The following is an 18,608-nucleotide window of genomic DNA, read 5'->3' on the forward strand; positions in this document are numbered from 1 at the left end:
AAAACACCAACATTAATAAAATTAATAAATAAGAAACGTTTTAGAACAGAACATTCATGAACATTGTATTGCATCTTTTGTTCTTATAGTTGTTTTTCGACGTTTTATTATACATGGTTGCATGCAATGCATTCTGTTGTTGTGCAACATAAGTAATCAATAAGCACATTATCGACATCGATAGAGGTGTACTAAACGCATTACGCACAACTCTAGTCTGACGAGCTCTTTTCCTATTGGTCGAGCGAGTAACGCTATCGGCCATTTTCTGCTCAAGCTCGCCAACATCACGGGTGAAATGATTGTTTCTTTTTATTCCTCTTTATTTTCATAACACAATATAATTGCTGTTACATAATACAATAATATAAAGTACATAATTTTACATTCAAATAAAGTAAAATAGATATTGTAATTTTTATTTTATCGTTGTTATGAACAGATTTTTGTCACAGGTGTTTCAACTATTATGTTGGTATACTGTAACCGGCTGCCGGCCGGCCTACTAACGTATAGCTACATAGAGTACATAGATTCATTTATAACGTCTATCGAACTAGGTACCTATAAGTATAAAGGGGCCTATACACGTGTACCTGCCTTTTTTTACCACGCAAACTGTCAAGCGGGTGAAATGAAGACAGCAATGCAGTCTTTTGCAGAAACTAAGTACTTAGTAATGATTGGTCGGAATTATTTAACTTTACAAGTTTTCAGTTTTCACCATACCAACTGCTCTCTGGACTATTCGAAATAAAATAAAACGAATAGCAAAATTGCATTTTATCCACAAGAGTGCAAAGTAGTTGTACTTTAAATAGAATGGGCGTTTAAATGATGATTAAATAAGTTAGTACTTAACTTTACTAGTAATCTGTGACCGGGACGACCGGGTATCAATACCCGAGCAATCCAATAATAAAACTGGAATGTTGAGCGGTGCGAGGGTTTTAAGGGACGAAGGTTAAACATACTTTGCCACCGAGAGAAACACAAACTTTTTCACCACACCAACACGAACAAAATACTAACTATAAAACATGTATAAAACATCAAACTAAATCAAATCCATCACTATATTCAATATTTAGACATCAAGTTAAAATTTGTATGAAATTACTTTGCACTCTTGGGGACAAAATAAAATGCAATTAGTTGGTATGGATGGTGAACTTATTGCTAGCTACCATGTGACTAGTATTGCTTTACTTAACCTCGCGCCTGTTTTCCTTACAGGGTAGGCAGAGCACATGAAACTGATCAAGTTTCAGTGCCACTTTCAGCAATTAAGATGTTGAAAGAAACTGAAATTGAAATACTAACATTAATATTGCATTGACAATGACAGCCTATTCTTTAGCTTTAGTTGATTAAACAAAGTAAGAAAAGCCAAGTCATTAAAATTTAGTTTAGTTTCTTACCACTGTGGCGCTAGTAGTCGTCAAAACAAATATGGCGTCAAAAGTCCAACTTGTAAAATTTCATTTCTAATTCTTGTGTGCAATTTTAAGTGAAAACAACAAGAGTTATTGCTGAAAAATATGAAATGATGGAGGTGCCAAATGAGACTACGTCTTCTCAAAGTTTTTTCGAAAGATTCGAGTCCGAATTGACTGAATACGAAATACAACATCAAGGTTTGTTTGTTGTTGTTATTATTTAATGTTTATATTTACTGTATTTTGCATTGTTATGATAATTATGTACCTACAATAATTTTGTGTTATTTCTTTTAGGAGCTCAAAAAAAGCCATGGACTGCCGAAAAAGTTTCCGAGGTTATGAACAATATCCGAAAAGCTAGGGCCACTATAAGAGCTAATCAACCCAGGGCTTCTATGGACTATTACTGGTTATCAAAGTACGACATAATGAAAGTAGGAGATGAGGAGTTTTTAATATTTAAACGGAAAACTTTGAACGATCCGATTATACGAATTATACCAAGAAACGAGTATTTTAGCTACTTAGATGAAATCCATAAGTCTTGCAACCATGGCGGGAGGGATAAAATGACACAAGTTATTAAATCTAAATATTATATAACGAAAAAGGCGATTGAAATATATATTGCTCATTGTCCTACATGCACCACGAAGAAGCAGCTTAGGAAAGGAATTGTGTCTCAAAATTATGATATAAGCGGGCAGGTGGATGTGATGGAGTTCCAATCCTGTCATGATACTGACGGCGAGTACAAGTGTATGCAAGGCCCTATTTCCAAGTTTGACACTCTGCAGGATGAATATGTAAGTTTACTTGACATTTTTAACGTAGTACAAAATACCCCCGAGGATATTTGAATCTTAGTTAAGTAGAATTGAGTTGCTTTTGTTTCGTTCGATTTTCAAACAAAAAATTTAGCCTTGTTTTCTAATAATACCATTGATTCAAAGATTGGCAAATTTCCTTGTATGATGGGTCGCTAGAGATATACTTTTTCATAATTACATCCTTGGAAGTTTGGAATACCAAGTTCTGGGCGCAAGCAAGCTAATGTAAATAATGTGCTTACTTGAAAGTGCAAAGATATATTTACTTTTACTTTGTTAGCTCGGGTTTATCTGTTCTCTTGTATGTGATGATGATGTATGATGTTTTCAGAAATTTAAGTACACTATTTATTTCAGACCGACGACGATACAAGTTCAAGAATCTCGCCAGATCGTCAGCCATCGTCCACCAGTAACCCACTCTTTGTAGTCCCGAATAATATCCTAGATTCAGAAGACACTGAAGCCCCATCGGTAACTACACATACAACTTACAAAAAACAAATATATAGTCGCAAACGGAAGCTAAAAAGTCAGGAAACACAAGCGTCTACTACACATGAGGCATTTGGCCACTATGTTGCGGAAAAGTTACAAAATCTACCGCATATGCAAAGAATTTTTGCGGAGAAATTAATAAATGATGCCATTTTTGAGGCTGAGCTCGGGAATTTGAGTAGAGACTGTTACGTTTGTGTGCCAGCACAGATGAAAACATCAGGTTTGGAGTGATCATTTGTTGAAATTAGTTATATTATAGCATCAAAAAATATGTGTTTACCTGGTTCCACACAGAGCGAGGTATGTCTCGTGGCAATGTCTTGACGTGCCATAGGCACACACTACATCAGCCGAGACACGTCTACATAACATGTTTGCCTCGCGACATCATACCTCGCTCTGTGTGGACCTGGCTACTGGTAATTTTTTTTTTAAAGTAGCTCTGGGACCTGTGATCATAATAAATATGAATTATGATTATTTTTGTTAAATTGTGTGTGCGTGTGGATTGAGTGAGCACCTTCCGAAAATAAAAATAAATATGCTGATCATTTAGTAAAAGTTCTAAAACAATTGTAAAACTAACAAAGTTAAGGGCTGTTCATACTCGCAATTTAGTAAATAATTGAACACTTTATTTATTAAGTAAGATATTTTTATAGATATCGTGAATACTTAGCTACACTAAGTCACTAAAAAGTGACCATGTTAACCGGTGTAAAAGTTGGGGTCGAACCTGGGTCTTATCTTAAACTTACACGGCTAACGTCATTACCACCACCCAACTGCCAACCACACTTCCCTTCGACACGGTCACGTTTTTTTAGGCGTGGCGTTATATCCATGCACGCTGTAGCCCGGGTTCGATTCCCGACTCGGCTACTGGTGAACTTGTCGCTTTTTTTAGTGTATGATTATGTATTTCAGTTTGTGGGTACCTAAGGTACCCAGAAGTAACTAATATAAATAGGTAAAAATGGTAAAATATATATTACGTTTACATGAACCATGGTATTGATATAAGTATGTTGTTTTTTAAGCTTGACGATTGACTGATTGTGTAATAATTATTTAATTGGTATTTTGTTACTTTTTTATATTATATTGCCATGCTGTTATTAAAAAATATTTTATTTCTCGCTTATTTGTAGTAGGTACCTAGAGCAATACATGTACAATTTTAGGTATTAAATGAGAGATCTGGTGGGGGGGGGGGGGGGGGGACCGGAGCCTAGGTTGGCCATACAAATCAGACCACGTGATGGAAAATATAACACGGTGTAAATAAGACAGGGTTGTAGAGTGGCATAGGATTCAAATTGGTTGCCCGTACGTACTTAAACTACTTAACAATCCATAGGTACTTATATTATAAATGGGAAAGTGTGTGTGTCTGTTTGTTTGCCCGTCTTTCACGGCAAAACGGAGCGACGAATTGACGTGTTTTTTTAGGTGGAGATAGTTGAAGGGATGGAGAGTGACATAGGCTACTTTATGTCTCTTTCTAACGCGAGCGAAGCCGCGGGCAAAAGCTAGTGTTATATAATTCGGCACTTTTATGGCACAACAATTTTACCTCGTTACATTACATTGTTCTTAACGTGTAGGTAGAACATTTTGCAAGTCGTCAAGGCCTAGAGACGGTTCCTACAACCTACATTCAGTTCATGTAGGCGTTCAATAATTAGACTTACAGATAACTCGTAAAATTGAGACCGATTTTATTGCAAAATTAATTAGGTACGATTTATGGCGGTGGTAAATTTTGAACACACTTTCTAACGTTTTCTAAGCGTCTTTTCGCGTGGTAGCACAGAATATATAATAGTACAAGTACAGAAGGCTCTGCACTCCCTTGATATTCACAAAATGTCGCCATTCTAAATTCTTACTTACATACATTAACAAACGGACCGCCCGCGAGCAGCCGACATTGAATTCTATTGCGCCGCGCGAAGGTCCATCACCAATGAATGGGCCGCGAACTCGCGGCCCCCGTCATGTACCTACTTGTAGCGCAGCGACAGAATCGCGGAGTGAGCCGCCGTTGGTTTGGTAGGTATTTAAACCTAGCGACGACGTAGCGACATCGACAACCAAAATTGCCGAATATTGGGTTCCTATGTAGATAAGACCACAAATAGGTCCACTTATTCTTATTACAATGCATGCAGTAAAGAGAAAAAGTGGATACCAATCTTTGTAGTTACTGAGAGATAGATTTGAGCAAGCGAAAGATTCCAATATTGAACCGCGAGCGTAGCGAGTGGATCAGAATGTGGAATCTTGAGCGTTGCGAGGGTTTTAAGGCACGTAGATTAAACAAATTTTGCCACCGAGTGAAACACAAAACTTTTCACCACACCAACACTATGAAAATATTAACTGTAAAACATCAAACCAAAGCAAATCGATCTATTTATCTAACATTGTAAAAAAAATATATAATCCAAAATCATTATTTATGCACGAAACCTAATAGTCAGTTTTGGGCATCAAGTTACAATTTGTATGAAATTACTTTGCACTCTTGAGGATAAAACGCAAATTTTGCTTCCGTTTTCGAATAGCAAAGAGAGCCTTTACCTACCAGTTGGTGTGGTGAAAAAGTTTTTTAATACTCAGTTGCTCAAAAAGTGCTAGTTTTTTTGGCTGTTTAAGTACCTACATAAGGTGCTGTTTCCCGCATTAGTGCGCAAAATAGTGCATCTCTGGACACGTCGAAATTTCAGAGAGCCATATATATATGTAGGTTGCAGGTAGGTGCCTACTCTAAAACGTCGTACAATTCACACTTATGGTTTAAGAACTTTATTCTCATAAAGAATTTACAAAATTCACTTACATGAGAACACACTAACGTGCAGACAATGCATAGTAAAAATAACAAACATTTATACTACTGTTCAACAATAGTTTACAATACATAATACTCTCTTCGGTCGTGTTTGCCACTCGTTTCGCACTTCCCTCTTTTCCTCAGTTGTATCGTAAATATCGTAATAGTACTAAATTACCACTAACTTATTTATAGTATACCCATAGTATACCTTACATTACCTACCTATCCTCAATTTTTGGGATTAAGGCCAGCCCACACGTGATGACCACAACTCCCGATTTGGCAATATCATTCAATATATAGAAAACCAACTTAGGTTTTAACGTAGTTTTAACTTACTGCATCACGCCGCAGTCTAGTGAAAAGTCCGCATTTTCCGGGCGTGTCTGTCGAGTAGCTATTCTACCGGTCAACACTCCAGCCATCAGTCGATATGCCCCGCCTTTTAAAACTACATAAGTACCAAGTAAGGTACCTACCATACATACTTATTATACTAAACTTAGCGGTAGGTATACTAAAACACACCCAATTTGTCAGTAGAAAAAAGGCGTGAAATGAAATTGAAAATGGGAAGAGGACTTTCCGCGCCAATTTTTTTTTTTAATTCGTTTCCTCCCCTTCTGGATCTTACAAAACAGCCACAACCACAACATTAGCAGCTCAATCCATCTTACAGCAACATGACATGACATACGCAAAATATGATGATCTTTATTTACATGAACATATTTACATAATTATATAAGAAACTAAGACTAAACTTAAAAGCTAGCTAATGTCTAAAATAGGCCCTTGAGGCATTGTACCAAGGATACTGGCGACATTTCCTCGCTGTATCGCAATGCTGATACGTTGTGCGAGGAAGTCGCCAGCTCTTCGGTCACCAGTTACCTCAACCAGACGCTTCGCGATTTCTGTGAACAACTTGTTCGCGCTGGGGCCCCATGGACCTAGAGTTTCTACACCAAAGGGTACAAAAAGGTATTCTTTGCAAAATATTAACATGAGAATTTATGAAATGAAATGAAAAATGAAAAATGAAAAATATCTTTATTTAAATAATAACATATGCTTATACAATTTGCTGGGACTTCTCTTTAGGCTTACAGCGCCTGTGTTGAGACGACCCGCTCATCCAACGCCTGATTACGAAAGTAGTACAGCATGTATTTAATATATATCTAAGGTACACGTATATATTTAGAACCCTTACCTACAGAATAGGAGAATACAGAAGATGTCAGATTTCAGATTACAGTTAAAGGTGTAAGATACCATATACAAGTGTGCGTATCTTCGCACGCGGTGTGTGTGTGTGTGTGTGTGTGTGTGTGTGTGTGTGTGTGTGTGTGTGTGTGTGTGTGTGTGTGTGTGTGTGTGTGTTATATTATTAGCGCTAAACTTGTACCTCAGGCTTGCACATTAAAATACCTAACGGTATCCAAAAAGTTACATTGTCGTTGGATAAAAACTTTTTAATTTTATGACGGCAATTCAAATTTTAATTGACATCTTAGATTTACTTTTAAGCTATAAGTATTTTTAAATTTAAGTAAAAGTCTTACCTGGCAACGACGAAAGTTTTCAATGAAATTTGTAAGTGTTTTATTTATTTCTGAACATGGTGCATGGTTACATTGGTTACGTATTTAATATTCTTGAGGAAAAAATAAAGGGCTTATGCTTAATAAGTTCGAATGATGTATGGAGATTTGACAGCACGGCACTAGTGAAGTGACATTTAAAAAAATAGAAAGGGTTGTCACAAGCTTGAACAATCTTTATAGAGAGATGTCGTGATTAGTGGATTTTCTTTCAATTTATTTAATTATTCGATGTTTTTGTAACTCGGCTGATTTTCAGTACCGAAGTAGAAACAGCATTTTTGATATGTGCCTGTTACCTAGAGCGCAGGGACTGACTGTGAAGCTTACCTCAGCAATTCCCGAATAGTTTGTACATTTGGATCACTTCTCCGATTTTGATAAAAATTGGTAGGCTGATAGAGTCCATGATGCTGAGCAAGATCCACTAGGTTTCCCAAAATGTCCTAGGTTGTTTGTATGAAACTTTCCTTTTTTGTTACCGAAAATGTATAGAAATCTGGTAACAAAAAAGGAAGGTTTCATACAAACAACCTAGGACATTTTGGGAAACCTAGTGGATCTTGCTCAGCATCATGGACTCTATCAGCCTACCAATTTTTATCGAAATCGGAGACGTGATCCAAATGTACAAACTATTCGGGAATTGCTCACCTACCGAGATTTGAGAAAGAATTTAACAAAATAAAAATGTCCTGATCTTTTATCTAAATTTATTAAAAGTGTCTATTATCTTATTAGATGCACCGTGCACACAACCATAATTTTTGTATCTAACTCATTTCAAAGTAGGTACATAAGTATTCATTTGTTTTGTTAAACAGGTTTTCCTGTGCCTACCTAAGTATTACACTGTACGTCTACGTAGTAAGTATGACTACATTATTCTTATCTGTACCTACATTTACCGGTAGGTGACTGATGGACAAGGTGAATAGGTTTCTCAGATTATGTCTAGGATACTTCTTTATTATCACTTTAGTTAAACAAACAACAATTATTCATCATACTTTTAGATATGTATAGCCAATGCATTGATTGAGGCTTACCTATTTATAGCTAACTAACGAACAAGGACAAATGCTGATTCATTTTTTATTCGCGCAATTTCATTATTTTATGCTCATAAATACAACTCTGACAGCTGTCACTTGTTTACCTATTAAACAAGGTGACCTAATTGTAATATAATGTAGCCTACACAGTCCTGCGTGCTGTCATCAATATGTTTGGACAATGTCGGACGAGATGACATAAAGCCAGTTGTTTACCGGCGACTTCTGACATCACAGGAAAACTGTATCACCGGTCAACATAGACCCTTCTAGCCTCTCGCCGATGATTAAATTGCTAAGAACGCTGAGGTCACGCATTGCGTCCGGGGATCTATCATAGCTGGTCGCTTCTTATAAGTGCATTTCTATATTTAGAGTCAAGGTAAGTGATGTCAGGCTGATTGGTACGGTACGTTGAAATAAGAACCATTTTATCGACATGCGAATTTCGTCGAATCGTTTTATTCCACTTTATGCATGTAAACAGTTGGATTTACTTCCTTATATAGCCATGACATACTTTCAAGAGTCGACGCAGGTACTACATATATGTATAATATTATATTATCATATATGTTTCCAAGCCTAGTAGGTAGTTGAGTGTCGCCTTCTGAAGGCTTGCGTATGTAGGTATAACTTGTATGACCAGTCTATCGGATGATTTATATTTATAGATTTAATTTATATTAATAAGGTATTAATTGTGACTTCCAAAGGTCAAGAAAACAAGCCAGTAAATAAATAAAAATCTTTATTATATACATTAAATTATTGATCAAACTAATTTTAATCATAAAACTTCTGTTATTGAAGCCGTCATTCATCACGTTTGAAAAGCGCCCGAGGACGCAGTCCAAACTAATACATAAAGATGTCCACAGGAAGGAATAGATCAGCCTTTACTAGTTTCAGATCTCAATGGTAAAGTCAGGAATGTATTGTACCAATACAGATATCGCAAACATTCACGCATGTCATGACCGGGATTTGTTAACACGTGCATTCTGTTAAAAGTTAGAAAGCAGGTCTTTCAATAGATAGGAATCATTAATGTTACACAAAAAGTAACTCGAGATATAATGGCATGTACTTTGTCGCGAGGCAACTTGTCCCTGTACAGGACGTCTAGTGGTGGTCGTCGATCTCCTGCTCCTGCTCCTCGTCGAACTCGGCGTCCTCGTCGGCGGTGGCCTCCTGGTACTGCTGGTACTCCGACACGAGGTCGTTCATGTTGCTCTCCGCCTCCGTGAACTCCATCTCGTCCATGCCCTCGCCGGTGTACCAATGCAAGAAAGCCTTGCGCCTGAACATAGCCGTAAACTGCTCCGAGATGCGCTTGAACAGCTCCTGGATGGCGGTGGAGTTGCCGATGAAGGTGGCGGCCATCTTGAGACCGCGGGGAGGGATGTCGCACACGGCGGTCTTCACGTTGTTGGGGATCCATTCCACGAAGTAGGACGAGTTCTTGTTCTGGATGTTGAGCATCTGCTCGTCGACTTCCTTCATGGACATGCGACCGCGGAAGATGGCGGCCACGGTGAGGTAGCGGCCGTGGCGCGGGTCGCACGCCGCCATCATGTTCTTGGCGTCGAACATCTGCTGCGTCAGCTCGGGCACGGTCAGGGCGCGGTATTGTCTGCTTCCACGGGAGGTGAGGGGAGCGAAGCCGGGCATGAAGAAGTGGAGACGAGGGAAAGGAACCATGTTGACAGCCAACTTTCTGAGATCAGCGTTCAGTTGACCGGGGAATCTGAGGCAGGTGGTGACACCGGACATTGTGAGGGATACCAAGTGGTTGAGATCACCATATGTGGGGGTGGACAGTTTGAGCGTGCGGAAGCAGATGTCGTAGAGGGCCTCGTTGTCGATGCAGTAGGTTTCGTCTGTGTTTTCTACGAGCTGGTGGACTGAGAGAGTCGCGTTGTAGGGTTCTACGACCGTGTCTGATACTTTTGGCGAGGGGACGACGGAGTATGTGTTCATGATTCTGTCGGGGTACTCCTCACGAATTTTGGAGATGAGGAGTGTACCCATACCGGATCCGGTACCGCCACCGAGGGAGTGTGTGAGCTGGAAGCCCTGTAGGCAATCGCAAGATTCTGATTCTTTGCGTACTACGTCAAGAACTGAGTCGACGAGTTCAGCTCCCTCAGTGTAGTGACCCTTGGCCCAGTTGTTGCCGGCGCCAGACTGTCCGAACACGAAGTTGTCGGGGCGGAAGATCTGTCCGAAAGGTCCAGAGCGGACGGAGTCCATAGTGCCGGGCTCCAAGTCCACCAGGATGGCGCGGGGGACGTACTTGCCACCGGAGGCCTCATTGTAGTAAACGTTGATGCGCTCCAACTGCAGGTCTGAGTCGCCATGGTAGGCGCCGGTGGGGTCGATTCCATGCTCGTCCGAGATGATCTCCCAGAACTGTAAAAGAGAGAGATTATCTGTTAGTTGCGGAATAGGGCGCCACACGGAATGCAGTCGATTAAAATGCCTTCACGAAAGCTCTGCGCCATCGCGGGGCATCGTAAGTGCGTCTCGGCTCATTGCTACTTTCGAACCGGTTGCGTTGCGTGTCGAGTAAGCGATACCTCGGGAGAGCTAGTACTCGCAGTAAGTACTCGTAACCTCCGTTGTTGTTTAAGTTTCATTCAGTATGAAAGTGGAAGTGAGACAATACATAACTCAGAGGTTGTCAGCTACAATAAAGCTCAATGAACCGCGTAAATGGCGGGCAGGATACATCTTTAATGACTTCAGTACTGACGATTACGCAAGACAATGGCCTGAGTTATTGCGCGCGTCGCCTTGCCGTCGGGCGACGCCCACGATTCCTCCGTATTGGGCTTATCCCTCCATATAAGTAGAGAATGTCTTGCCTCGTTCAGCTCATTAGCATTCGAATACTAGTTTTCGATTCCTTTAAGACCGTGGCCTGATTTCAGACCATATGTTCGCTCTGACTTGAAAAAACAACAGTAACGCGCGAAAATTACTATGGAAAACAATTGTCAAAACAAGTGAAAAGAGTGACGTAAAAGTCATGAAGTCTCTTTGTTGGCTTACGTAATGCGCAGACAGATATTGTAGAAATCCTTGACAGATAAGTACAGCCTAGGTTTTAAGTCTCGCGTCGGAACATAGCAACTGTTCGAAGAGCATTAACATTCATCGGGCCGATGGCTATGATGTCATCCTGTAGGTGTGCGCTAAGGCGAGCGACTCGGCTCTGACAACTCCTTATAAGGAAAACTGACTAATGCGGAGGCTGACTTTTTGGTTCAGGGCTATAATTCGATGAATAAATAAGATTTAAATTGCCATTTAACTGAGAAATGAAACGTCATCTTTTAAAATCCTTAGACAGTTATAATGTTCCTTTTAAGAATCCATTAGTCGATTTCGTCGTCTGAAATTACGGTAATTACAGCGACATGTAAAAATATTGACTTTCAAAACATGACTGATGATTTTTAATAACAACAAAAAGTGAAAGGCTGGTCGATAGCGCGAAAGGCTGCTTTCTTAGTCGTAACTAGATAAGAGAAGGTATGATGAAAGCGGCATGTGAACGGCGCGCCACTTGCGAGGGAAACCGCGGCTCAGACTAGTGCACAATAGGTGTTTTGTGCCACCTGCTGCCACAATGGAACCGCTAAATATGAAACTGAATAATTCATGCCCCAATTGAATGCAGGGTAGCTCTCGAGACAAAAATACTAAGCACGTAAGTGCATTTGAAGTGTACTCTGCGTTATGGCTATTTATACGCTGGTCATTGGCCTGGACGGCCTGGAGTTCAACGCCCGTTGCTATCTAGCCTTAACTTGCGTCTAAACCGGATAGCTGATAAGACGCGGATTCGCGTGAGAAAACATCTTCTGAAGACGGACTGTTTAATGAAACTATACTCAGATTGTTACGTAAAATCAGGACGAGTCTACAGTCATGCCAGGATAAGCCGACAAAGATTTTGACAGGGCAGACTTTTCAGTTGCATGTGTGCAACTTGTTTTAAAATAAGTCTTCCTCTGTCTGAGCGTCAAAATTATTGGCAATTAGCTTGGTCTGACACAGAAATTAGTCAGACATGAAATCAAAATGGTTCTATAAATCAGCGTCAAATACTGTGCTCAGCGGTGTAGAAAAGCCGCTTGGATCGCCATAGTGATGGTGAACCACTATTGTTTCCAACGGCAATCATGCCCTCAAATTGCCCGTGACCTCATACGCAGCTTTGTTCTTTGTATTAAAATCGCTGAAATCTCAACGCACTGTGACTAATACTCGTTTTGTTTAGGTTTTTTTTTTAAACTAGAGTTAGACTTTTTTTCATATAGGGAACTACGTTTTGTAGGTTAATGTTTTCGGACTTTTTTGGCACCTACTGGAAGACATTTTTTTTTATTTGGAGATGTAACAAGTAGCAACTAAACAATAAAAATCTCATAAAAACCCATCCCATCAGTTACTTTTTGAATTGAGTCCAACCAAAAGCGAAACTGAAGCATTGATTGTCATACAGATCATCATAGACTGTTTCACACAAGTTGATACAAAAACTAGGCACTCAAACAAGGCCTTACTCATATTACTATTACGTAAACAGAATGAAAAGTATTGACACAGCTTGTACTGTAGGTGTTAATTGAATGCAACCATCTTTCTGCGAAGAGATTCCAAGGTGCTTCATGATTACTGATTCACGTTCTTAGACTTCTTAGTAAAGTGAACGCATATAGACGCAAGGAATACTTATGGGAAAGTTTTCTTTAATTTTATTCATTATTCATACGACTTTGAAAACAATGAAGTTCAGACTATTGTCATTTTATCTTTCACACAGACGTTGCTGATGTTGTCAGAGTTGTGAAAAAAGAAAAGTGGTTACTTTTACATAGATAACAATATTTATCGATATCGAGGGTTTACTGGTGAAACCCGATAAATCGAGATAATTTGTCTGTGTTTTGAGAAAAAAAAATTAAAAAAAAACTAATTTGTCCTTGAAATAACAACATTGTGAAAATGGCAAAAAACGAATTTCAAAAACTATTTTGCTCAACTTATCGGGTTTCACCAGTAAACTCTCGTTATATGAAGATCCTTAGTACCTACTCAAATTTCTTCTTTCTAGCGTTATCTCGATAACTTTGCCACGGTCCATGAGAGTCTGGTGTCCGCTTTAGCAACAACTCCTAGAATTTGGCGTAGATACTAGTTTTTACGAAAGTGACTGCCATTTAACCTTGAGGATAAACTAGGTCCTATTGGACCATCGGAATTAGTCCAACCATATTGTTTTATTTAAGTTGGTATGGTATTGTCTTAATTTTATATTATATAGATTTAGCTGCAATGTTTCAAGTTTCAACTCATCGAGCATAAATTCAGAAGAATTGATGCCAGCATTAAATGCAACATCAAAGCAAAAACAGCCGTTCAATTAAGGGCAATAAATTTGAATCCATCATTGTACCGCAACGAAATACAAATGCGGATAACATTCCGTACCAGCTTATTGATTGACCCGTTACCATTCAAAGACGGTTTCTCTTTTATCATGTTACATTACTACGTGTAGAATGACTTTGTAAATTCCATTGAAACATACCTACATAAAAATCCAACGTAAGTTTGGAGCAATTTTGACTAGCTTTGAAAGCCTGTGCAAATGTTATTACGTGAAACTTCGCTGAAATTATGAATATTACTTAAACCGAAGGCGGGACTATCAAAGTCGTTGCAAACTTAGCTTGACTTTACCTTATGTCTTCCTTATTTGAATTTGAAAGTTAAAATTTCTTGCCTTCTAGACAAGTAAATAGAAAACGCAAATAGTTTAACCATTCTTAAGTGTTGTTGAAAACAGTGAGTTGCGATTTTTCGATAATGCAAAAAGATACTAAACATTCGGTCCGAAATATCATATTCAGATTAACTTTTTTATCATATCTTATTCCGATATAGAATCCGTCTAAGTGCATTTTCACGTTATCCGATCCGATATCGGATGTCGGACCGATATCCCATACATCACAGGCGCCAACTTGAATTTTTTCTAATGAAATCCTTCAAGAAAAGAGCGCACACCCATCTTAAAGGCCGGCAACGCACCTCCAATACTTCTGGTGTTTCGGGTGTCCATGGGCGGCAGTGATCACTTACCATCAGGCGACCTGTCTGCTCGTTTGCCTTCTATCCCATAACTTTAACTTTAGGCCACTTTATTTCCACATTTAGTACAACTTCCCGTTTCAGACGCTTTATTTGCTGAATCGTCTTAAGCGTAAAACTATAAGATAACCTATAAGTAGTTATTTGGATTACATCTGTTGATTCTGTTGTAAAAAAAAAAAAGTTTCGTTTTCTTTCAACCCCTTATTTTGCTAAGAGTGGCACTGAAGCTTTAGTAGTTTCATGTGCTCTGCCTACCCCTTTAAGGGATACAGGCGTGATTGTATGTATGTATGTATGTATCTGTTGTCAAATACAATCTCTGCCGACTACAGACATAAATTACAATGCCCTTAAGAGCCAATTAAGCTAAAGTGGTTTGATATTCTTGCGAAAGAGTGGGAAGGGCTCGTAAAGAAAATTTAATAAATCGTTATAAAGCCGACCTCAATTGAAATTGATTACGCTTAGTGTTTCTGATGTGATAAATCAACTTAATGCGCATTGTCTCTTTAATATGCTTAGGTTGAAATAAAGTTACTTGTAAGAGTTGTACGTGATAATGCTGACGCATTAGGAATGCAGCAAAATGCAAATCGGACAATAATATTAGATAGGCGCTAATTAAAAATACGTGATTGAAAGCAATACAATTAATTGCTACCAGACTTTGAGTTAACAATAAAAGCCAATTTATAGAGCGAGCTCCACCGGAAATGTAGCAAAAAGAAGAGTGTTTTACTATGTCATCATTTCAAACTTTTTGTTGAAAAGTTCTTTCATTCTTATTAATGCAAATCGTAATAGTAGATTTTGATTGAGCAAAAACTTACAATACTTGTAATTTAGGTTTAGAATCCGTCTAAACTAAGGCTACGCCGACTATGACGTGAAAATGTGTAATCAGAAATTTCATTACTTCAACGTTTTGGGTGACGATTCTACAATGCGTCCGTGCAAAGTCTGTTAAAAATCAGCTTGATCTTCTAACGTTGTTACTTCGGATAATAATACGCTCTAAGAATCACCGATCCAATTTCCCACCAATTAATCTTTCGTAAAAAGAGAAAATAAATTAACAGATCGATATCAGCCAATGGCCGGTAAGCAAATCGCGGTTCCGCCGTTTCACGCAGCCAAGAAAGCCGATAATTGTGTGCTATTCAAACAATTAACACTGCATGTGACCTATATTGCAGATACAATGTGCAGAATGCAGCGACGGAGCATCTTTCGTTTACAAACAATCCGGATTTTAGGAGGCATATTGGTTTTTGTTTTGATTTGAGAAGTGTCGAACTGTTTAGTTAGTTACGTATCTGAATCTTCGGAAACAGAATGCCGGTGGGATTCGAGTACCGTGGCTAACTAAATAAAGCCGTAAAAATTAATTTCTTAGTAGGATTCTATACCTACCTACTCCAAAATGTGACATTGCATAAAAGGTGATAGTTAGTCGAAATAGTCAGTGTTTGCTATGCTAATGCTCCCGAAATTTTAGAGAAAAACTTCGATTGTTGATTAAAACAATCTTCTCAATTTTGCCAAACTTTTTTTTTTACTAATAATTACCTACTTAATTGCGATAGTTGCACGGTTAAAAGAAAAGTCACAAGCACTGTCAATCTGAATTCTAGACTGCAAACTTCAACTAAGTTATTCTCTTTCAAGCAAATAAAAAACAAACTAGCGGCTTAAATAAACAGAGTAGAAACAGTGCCGTTTGTGAAATTATAATGACGATTTAGTCTAATGGCCGCACTTGAGCTCATTTCCATGCCATTTTCTTAAGCACCGGCGCTTTGCTTCTAATTACCTATTCAGAGGGAAAAATTCTATAAACACTGCTGAAATTACTTTCAAATGTAGCGTTATATCTTACTCGTAACTATTATTATATGTATGATAGAACCATAACTATTTAGATCAATATAACGAAGCGTTCAAGATTCCTTTTTTTGAAACACTCGCTGAGCTCATGGTTTCAATAGGAATCTTCTGATTTTTGGGGTAACTTGAAAATAAGTTAAACAATTTACCCTCGTTACAATCAACTATGTTTAATGCTAGAGAGAAGAACAATAATAACATGAGAGTTTTATTCGTATAAAACCTTCAGTTCTAATACTTAGTTGCAAAATGATCGAATCCAGGCTTCCCGGAGGGAATAATCATACAGCCTGTCTGATTGTACGCGGTACTTTAAGCTTATTGACTTCTGCATTTTTAACAATATCAGTACTTGTAGTTACTTTAAATTTACATCAACAACTTTCTTACAATTAAATAAATACGGTACAATATAGGCACTTAAATTCAAGACATTATTGGTTCGAGATTCTCAAAACTGGAGGGCGATTTTTGAATCTCGCATACGGGATTTTGTCACTAAATAAAATACCGGTTGAAAACGGTGACTTGCTTATTATTTTTAACCGACTTCAAAAAAGGAGGAGGTTCTCAATTCGACTGATTTTTTTTTTTCAGTGACAATTTTCTGAATTCGAATGCGTGACACAAAAATCGGCCTGCTGGTTTACCTTTACGACTATGTTATGTCATTAAATTAAATGTGTTATCTCAATCCGCCGCGTATAGTTGTTTTTTATTCTAGCGCGATAAAGAACACGTCAACCGTTGAGTCATTGCCCGTTTTGGAATTATTTATAATCGAAGTTTCGCTGTGTTAGTCATATTATTAATTCTTAGTACCTTCTTTATGTAGGTGTACAAAAAATATAGCTGCTACCTACTCAGAAAGTAATAATAACAACTTTACTTTTTAGACTTAATGTTCCGATCTTCCGATTCGATAAATAAAGTAAGAATTACATGTAACTTTATAAAATAAGTAGTAAATGTTAATAAAATTTGGCTTTCCATATTTATACTAAAGCTGTAAACTAAAACATCCACAACATAATTAAAAAAAAAACACTGACTGAAAGAGAAAAAAACATATTGCATGCGCGAGAGGGTGTGACAACCCTAGCCGCGCGTGCGTATACGCGAAAATTCAAATTTCGAACAGTCCCGATTTGACACCTCACTCCAACGGAACTTTGCAAGAGTTCCCACAATTTCCACACATAACCTTTTCGCTTTCACATGAGAACTACAAGTACTTAGGTACTAAGTAACTTAGAATTTTAATTGTATGTAAATCCAAGCTCCGTTACGGACGTAAATTAGAAAAGATGAATTACCTTAGCTCCGATCTGGTTGCCGCATTGGCCGGCTTGGATATGCACGATTTCCCTCATATTTAATGTTTAAAAATGGAATAAATTAACTAACACTAGACGCGACTCTCGCGGCGCACTGCTCGAAGATTTGATCAGTCGACAGGCTCAGTGGGGATTTTTGAGGCCAGCTTCGCCTCCGCGCCGCGTCTGAACGGCGCGCTGTGATTGGCTGGTTCCGCGGCCATCTTAGCTTCGTTGCTAACTTCATGGTACTTAGCCAGCTGGTAGCCGAAATGCAGAGATTCTGCTTTTCTATATATGGATATGATTGTTCCGTTTGTTTTATTGGGATACAGTTAAGTAGCTGGTATTGTGGTCGAGTGTGACATTGAGCGTTTAGGTTTTTGCTTGGTTCTTTTTGGATGGGATCATCCGTGTATATTTAGTTGGATCATTAGTCTTGATTCTCTCGGAGGCCGTCCACCCTCAAATTGAATTACGAGGTACTCCAGCTCGAGTGAGTATTAACGAAGAGAATGAAGGGAATTCAGGGAATGCTGGACTAATCTAATAAATATGAAGCTATTATTAAATTAGAATTTACAAAAGCTACAATTACGTAGGTAGGTATTTTAATAGGTAAAGGATCTTAAGGAAGGTAGCTTTTTTGTCATCGATATCCCTACCTTCCTAATGGTAGTTTTGATGACCGCATGTTTTGTTATATCGGCTCAAAGTTTTCTCGAAGAAGCACAAATTTTCTCAAAAATATGTCTCCCAGCATAACTCCCGTCCCCACACTTTTATGCGGAAAATCGCCATCATCATCAGAAATTTAAGAGCTGTGCGCGAGTAAAGAAATCTCCAGACATGTCTCTTTGCCCTTATCCTTGACAGCCTGATAGTCCTGATTCGACAGGATGCTAATTTTTTCTTTCACTTACCTATCTTTCTTGGCTTCTATGAAGTTATTGATGA

The 18,608-nt window shown here is 38.5% G+C and overlaps 2 protein-coding genes across 4 annotated transcripts; one reads left to right on the top strand and one right to left on the bottom strand.

The window, feature by feature from the left end:
* Positions 1 to 591: 591 nt before the first annotated feature.
* On the top strand, positions 592 to 3,253 carry LOC125237817. 3 transcript variants are annotated; one of them, XM_048145012.1, is made up of 4 exons: positions 592 to 669; positions 1,512 to 1,637; positions 1,737 to 2,248; positions 2,630 to 3,253. In XM_048145012.1, coding segments are annotated over exons 1-4 (1,014 nt in total). In that variant the 5' UTR covers positions 592 to 668; the 3' UTR covers positions 3,005 to 3,253. The 3 variants fall into 3 exon arrangements, with proteins under 3 accessions (XP_048000969.1, XP_048000970.1, XP_048000971.1); XM_048145013.1 differs by having other exon boundaries at positions 616 to 676; XM_048145014.1 differs by lacking the exon at positions 592 to 669 and having other exon boundaries at positions 1,380 to 1,637.
* A 5,758-nt stretch (positions 3,254 to 9,011) lies between these two features.
* LOC125238049 (tubulin beta-1 chain-like) lies at positions 9,012 to 17,808 on the bottom strand. The gene is made up of 2 exons (XM_048145337.1): positions 17,652 to 17,808; positions 9,012 to 10,692 (listed from the first exon to the last, which is right to left on the bottom strand). The coding sequence occupies exons 1-2, from the start codon at positions 17,706 to 17,708 to the stop codon at positions 9,403 to 9,405; spliced, it is 1,347 nt and encodes a 448-aa protein (XP_048001294.1). The 5' UTR covers positions 17,709 to 17,808; the 3' UTR covers positions 9,012 to 9,402.
* Between the last annotated feature and the right edge of the window lie 800 nt (positions 17,809 to 18,608).

This window comes from Leguminivora glycinivorella, chromosome 22 (assembly GCF_023078275.1).
Source record: "Leguminivora glycinivorella isolate SPB_JAAS2020 chromosome 22, LegGlyc_1.1, whole genome shotgun sequence".
NCBI lineage: Eukaryota > Metazoa > Arthropoda > Insecta > Lepidoptera > Tortricidae > Leguminivora > Leguminivora glycinivorella.